Source organism: Anser brachyrhynchus (genome assembly GCF_964034855.1).
Source record: "Anser brachyrhynchus genome assembly, chromosome: W".
NCBI lineage: Eukaryota > Metazoa > Chordata > Aves > Anseriformes > Anatidae > Anser > Anser brachyrhynchus.
In genome coordinates, this window is record NC_137704.1 from 19,017,135 (window position 1) to 19,023,930 (window position 6,796).

General features: G+C 50.6%; 1 protein-coding gene across 1 annotated transcript; it reads right to left on the reverse strand.

The window, feature by feature from the left end:
* Positions 1 to 5,374: 5,374 nt before the first annotated feature.
* LOC308184977 (uncharacterized protein) lies at positions 5,375 to 6,569 on the reverse strand (the record flags this gene model as incomplete). The annotated part of the gene is made up of 3 exons (XM_080572522.1): positions 5,375 to 6,060; positions 6,301 to 6,396; positions 6,485 to 6,569. 3 exons carry the CDS (start codon positions 6,567 to 6,569, stop codon positions 5,513 to 5,515), a joined length of 729 nt encoding a protein of 242 aa, XP_080428648.1. The 3' UTR covers positions 5,375 to 5,512.
* Positions 6,570 to 6,796: the final 227 nt, after the last annotated feature.

The following is a 6,796-nucleotide window of genomic DNA, read 5'->3' on the forward strand; positions in this document are numbered from 1 at the left end:
GAGACAGAGAACAAGATAAAGGATGTTGATTCCTAGGTCTTAGCTAGCACAATTGTATGTTAACGACCCCAAAGATAAGGGAGTAAAAGACAACGCATAGATAATGGGACCAGCAAGAACTGAACCAAGTGTATCTGTGAATTTGGGCTACAGGAGTACCTGGGAGAGTACCTGGGAAAAAAAATGATTTAAAGGAAAATGCTCCCAAGATATGCCAAAAGCAATACCCACTAAAGGTGGAAGACAGAAGGGGAATGGAAGGAATAATTAATAACTTTCTTAAATACGGACAATTAATAGAATGTGAGTCAGAATATAATACTCCATATAGGCCCAATTAGAAAGGCAGATGGAACCTATCGTATAGTCCAGGATTTAAGGACCATCAATAGGATCACAAAAGATTTATACCCTGTAGTAGCCAACCCCTATAACCTTTTGACAAAATTAGAAAACAGTCAAGTTTGGTTCACAGTACTAGATTTAAAGGATGCCTTTTTCTGCCTGCCTGCGGTGATTGAAAGCCAGAAACTCTTTGCCTTTGAATGGGAAAATCTCAAAATAGGAAGAAAAACTCAGCTTACTTGGACTATGTTACCACAGACGTTCAAGAATAGCCCCACCATATTCGGGAAACAACTAGGCTGTGATCTTGAAGCTTGGAAAACCCCTTCAGGAAAAGGGGACACTGCTGCAATACGTAGATGACCTGTTGATAGTTACCAAAGAAGAAAAGGAATGTGTAGAATGGACTATTAGTTTAATAATTTTTTTCGGCACTAATACTGTGAACCCAGCCCCTTTCCTTAAGTAACAGAGTTTCCAGATCACCCATTCGTGATTGCATCAAGACCATGGACACGGTATACTCCAGCTGACCAGATTTAAAGGATACATCCCTAGAAGATGCGGAGGATTGGTATATATATGACAGCAGCTTCATCTGCCAGGGAGTTCACCTAAGGCGGAAATCATCGCCTTGGTAAGAGCTCTTGAGCTGGCAAAAGGGAAAAGAATTAACATTTGGACAGATTCGAAATATGCCTTTAGTGTGGTGCATGCACACGGGGCAATTTGGAAGGAGAGGACTCTTATCATCCTCGATTAAACATGAAGAAGAGATACTGAAGTTACTCCAAGCTGTATACCTGCCTATTAAAGTTGCCATTATGCACTGTAAAGGACATCAAACAGGGGATACTGATACTGGAAGAGGAAATAGATTGGCTGATGCAGGAGCCAAAGGGTAGCAGAACGGGCATCTGAGAGTCAAATTTTGGCATTAGTACCAGGAAGAGAAAACCAGGCATTAACAAAAGCTTTAGAAAATGAAGTAGAATATTCTAAGATCGATAAGCAATTAATTGAAGATGTAAATGGAAAATGTTACCTACAGGTTTAGCACAAATAAATGGTGGGAGAATCGTGATACCACATTATATTAGATGGTAATTGGAGAACATAATAAAGCATGCTGGGGAGCTGAAATATTACAACAGTTTTTAAGTAGAAAATGGATAGGACCTAATTTGTAAACCATTGTCAGACAGGTATCAAAACAATGTGTCATATGTCTTAAAAATAACCCACAGACAGGAATCAAACCCCAAATGGGAACAATAAAGAAGGGAAATGTTCCTGGGAAACAGTGGCAAATTGGTTTTTTTCAAACTCCCAAGAAAAGGGATGTTAGTACTAACAGACACCTTTTCCAGATGGCCAGGAGCATTCCCATGTAGAACTAACAAAGCCAGAGAAGTGTCCAAAGTATTGTTGAATAAAATTATACCGAGATTTGGTGTACCTTCAGTAATGTCATCTGACAGGGGACCACAGTTCACTGCAGAACTGACCCAACAAGTCAGCAAAGTGCTGGGGATTGATTGGCAATTATACACTCCGTATAGGCCACAGGGGAGTGGCCAAGTGGAAAAAATGAATCATTTGATAAAACAACAGATTGCTAAAATCTGTCAAGAAACCAATATGTATTGGTATCAGGCACTACCCATGGCACTTCTTAGAATTAGAACTAGGCCTGGGACCAAGGAAAAACTAAGCCCCTTTGGGATATTGTATGGCAAGCCTTACCAAATGCCATACAAAGGAGAAGATCTAACACAAGTAGGAAACCAATATTTATGACAACATATTATAGTTTTGGGCAAGCAACTAGAACAAATCAATAAGAATGTTTTAGGCACTAGACCTTTTATTAGCCTCCCAAGGGGCAGTATGCACTTTAATAAATATTTGTTGCTGTATGTACGTAAATGAGGCAGGACGAATTGAGACTGATCTCAAAAAATATTTGGAAAAGACCAAGATCTTACATAAGGTAGTTCAAGATGACACCTCGTGGGGCTTTTGAGAATTATGGAACAAACTGACCTCTTGGTTACCCAACTTTTATTGGCTTAAGCAGTTTATAGGAATATTGATCTTGCTTATACTAGTATTCTTAACCTGTGTATTAGTACAGTGTGCATTTTGGTGCTGTATAAAAGGACTAAATGATTATGAAACCTGGAAGTGTAACCAAATCAAGCACCATGTAGAAACTGGTAAGAATTTTATGAAAACTTTGAATCAAGAAGGAGTGCTATAAGCAAAATAATTTGCCTTAGGATAAAGAAAAGGGGGAACTTGAGACAGGGAACAAGATAAAGGATGTTGATTCCTAGGTCTTAGCTAGCACAACTGTATGTTAACGACCCCAAAGATAGGGGAGTAAAAGACTGTATGCATAGATAAGGGAACCAGCAAGAAGTGCCTTGACTGCTGAAGTCTGTCGAAGACAGGAAAGGCCAGAAGATTAGCAGTGAGGAAGACTTATGGCCTTCATCAAAAGACCACCAGAGTATGCTGGACCACCCAAGGACTCCAGTACACATGTGAATAGGGGCGGGAACCTACCCAAGGACTCCAGTACACATGCGAATAGGGTCGGGAACCAATGTTAATGATTCTTCGGAGACCTGATGAATACGCAAGAGACTTACGGGAAATGAAATGAATATGTATTTGTCCCAATAATATAAGCACTGCCAGTAACCCTTAAGGTGTGTGTGTTAGGCGGAGCAATCCCACACACACCCAGCACCGTAATAAAGAATACCTGCTTAATAACTTTGGTTATTGAGTTTTCACTGCATCAGTATGGCACACGCGACCCGACAATAAGCTGAGAGCATCTTTGCCTAGATGAACATGACTTCCTCTGCTCTTGCCAGGCTGAATGTAAATCAGGGCCATTTTGCACGTGTAGCAACTATTTAAAGTCCTGGTGACTTGTCTCACGTTCACTGCAAGTGCTGGCACTGTTTTTGCTATTGAAACAATGCAATCCTAAAGGTCACTGCTCTACTCCCTAATTAGCAAAAAATCAAAAAAAAAATAAATGCTAGTGCCAGTGCTGGCTCCCTCCTCGGGCTCCAAGGCTTTGCCTGGACTGCCTGAAACCTGGCGCCGAGCTGCTGCCAGGATGGCTCCAGCCTAAAAGTCTGTGTAGTGGGCACGTTGGCAGAGGCATGCTGGAGGCATGCCATCCCCTGCTTCTGCCTCTAGGCTGGGGCTGCTGCAGGGTGGCAGCATTGGCTGTGGGGGCTCACTCATGCGGGCATGAGGCTGAGCTGTGGGGACATGCTGCTCCGCTGGAGCGCCTCAGCCGGGGTTGGGGCAGGGCTCTGCAGCACAGGAGGGGGCTGATGCGCATGGGGCAGGCTCCAGCGTGGGGCGCAGCAGGGCTGAAGCAGAGGGGGTTGCGGGTTCTGTGAGGGAAAGCAGAGGGGTATATGCTCAGCGGGGCCAGGCCAGCTCCCAGGGATGGTGTTTCCCACATTTTTTCCACCTTTGCTGCCCCTCCTTGCACACCCCAGGGCTGGGCAGACTCGGGCTGAGCTCACCGCAGAGCTGCCAGGGCCAGCAGCCACTGTCACTCGAAAGGGGAGCTCAGCCCTGCCGCCTTCTCACAGATCCAGAGGTGCAGGTCATTCAGACCTTCACGTGGCGCTGGTTTGATGTTCCCACGGCTTATTATGGCACAGGACTTGTTCAGCTTCTAGTGCCACGGCCTGTATGGAAAAACACCACGTCGGGGCTGTCACTGCCCCATTCAGCCCCTGCTGAAGCTGCCGACAGCTGGAGCCAGCAACATTTTGGGGTGGCAGGAAGAGCCCCCTGCTCCCCGAGGACGCCGCAAGCAGGGGCTGGGCACCCGGCCAGACAGAGCTGTTCCTCCCCATCGATTTCAGACACCGCAAGAGGAAGCGGTGGCATGCCAGGGAGGTGACGCACGTGGCGGGGAGGAGCCCCATACCCCCATGGGTGGGAAGCTCTGATTCCCCCCCCTCCAGGAGGACCAGGGAAGCGTGTGGGAGATAGGGGTGGTGCTCAAACACTTTGTCTAGATCCCAAATAAAACCTGTAGTTCCCTTTGTCCTCTCTTGCTGCCTCTTGCTTGCATGAGCCCTCTGAAGCTCGGCTTTCCTTTTGCATGGCCTCTGAGCATCTCAGCACACCACTGCCCAGCGCTCACACCAGGCACTGGGTACTGGTGCAATTTAAAATGTTTCTTAAGGCCTCGCTGGAGGAGAAGGGATTTGGGCAGGAGGTGTTAGCCCGGCCATGCCATGCATACTGTTCGTAAAGTGAGCCATCCACCCAGAACCAGGCATCTGTGATCCCATTGCTGCCTGGCTCCCCTTCCTCCAGAGAGCCATACCAGGCTGCTCTTCTGCAGCCCGATCCAGTACACAGTGTCCACATTCTTCAGGAAGCTCTGGGGAAGGAGCAAAAGGGTTTTTTTTGCAGCTTTTCCATGGCATTTAGAGGCTGTTGTATCTTCATCTCCCCACCAAAGCTGAGTAGCTCTGGTGCCCTGTTCCAACCCAGGGGTGCCAGCACCCTGTGCCACCACGCCACGCTCTGGGGATGACCCTGCACCATCCAATGCCTCAGCAGGTCTGGCCCCTCCGAGTGGGGCCCTCGGCTACCACTCTGTACCGGCACGGTCCAGCGACTCCAGGATTTGGTAACCAGGAGCTGAAAGTATTTCTCACACTCTGCTGTCATCCCACATCTTCTTCTCCAACGAAACAAAGAGGCACTTGCCGTGGTAGAGCAGCCAGCCTGAGGGGTAGCAGTCTGGGGATGGGGGCACAGCTCAGGCGTCTGCCAGGCTGCAGATGCTGGGGGCGGGGGGTGGGGGTGGGGGGCCTGCATCTCCTGGCAGAGCTTCAGCCTTCGAACCACCCCGTCCCCAAAAAACAGTGTCTGTGCCTCAATGCTGTGGCTGCCTAGAGGTGCTGGGGCTGATCTATCGCTCCTGCATAGCCATGAAGGAGCGCAGCAGGGTCATGGTGCTCTCCCTGGCGCTGAGCTTCCCCTGCACGTCCTGCAGCTCCCTCTTGGCACTGGCCAGGGCTCACGAGACACACGCCAGCTCAGCTTCCTGTCTGCCCAGCTCCAGCCGGCTGCCATTGCCCTCCTGCCACGCTTGCTGCAGCTCCGCTCATGCCTGCACCAGCTCCCACTGCATCTGCTCCAGGCTCTGCTCCCACAGCTGTGCCTCCTGCGAGAAGTGGCCATGCTCGTACGCCTGCTCTAGGGATGTTTCCCACAGCCAGAGGGTCACCTGCCAGTCTGGGGACGAGGTGGGGTGAGCCAGGGTGTGGTGACAGGACAGCCCGTGTGTTGGGCAGGCAGGGCAGGGAGGTGCCCCTGCTGAGTGGGAAGGGATGGGGAAGGCAGGGAAGCATGGGCCTGGCAGGGGAGAGCAGGACAGGGTGGGATGGGGAGGGAGCAGGGAGAGCAGGGCAAGGGCAGGAGCAGAAAGGAAGAACAAGAAGATGGTTGATGGCAGGTGAGGGAGAAGCCCATGATGCAAGACGGACATTGGCCAGCTTGGGGCAGACAGGGCAGAGGGACCTACAGCCACGTACACGGACATCTGCCTGGGGCACCCACCCTGACCCTCCTCCCCCCCGTCCTCGTGCACTGGTGCCATCCTGTCCCCACTCACAGCAGGCCCCCAGGACCACAGCAGCCACCAGCAGCAGCAGGCAAGTTACCAGCAGCCCCATGGAGACGCAGCACCCTGCAAGACACAAATGGCCGCGAGCATCACCCACTGCTACCTCCCGCTTCCCTGGTCCAGCCCTGTGGTGGCAGCAGGGTGGCACAAGTGGCACAGCATGGGTGCTTCCTCTCGCCAAGGAGGGGATGGGGAGCACCCTGAAGCACCACCCACCACCAACACCAGGACCTCCCCAGGTGCCCGGTCCCTGTCCAGGCACTTACCTGGGTTGTTCCAGGTCCCTTTCCCAGCCAGCGCCACAGGTGCCGGCCCCGGTGCCATGTTTTCGTAGGGGCTCTCAGCTTCATCCATGCCAAGGGCTGCAGGAGGAAGGCAGGGAGCATGGAATCAATGAGGCTGGGCACAGCACAGGGCAATGCGGGGGTCCCATAGCTCCATAGCTCTCACCTGCCTCCAGTGCCTGGCTGGCCATGCCATGGCCCCCTGGCCTGTTGGTGAACCTCAGTTTGGTGTAGAGCACACTCTGGGCCATGTGGGCAGGTGCTGGGCAAGTCCTGAGCCCTGCTGGCTCCCACCCAGCTCTCTGGGGTGCTCCCACTGCCCAGCAGTGTGAGAAAAATCTCAATAATTTTTTTCAGACAGGATCTTCTGTGAAGCTATTTTATTCACAGCTGCAATGGCAGGCGTCCTGCAAGCAGAAGCGCACAACAAAAGTATATCATAACCTTATATTCCCTATTACCTGACACCTGATTCCTC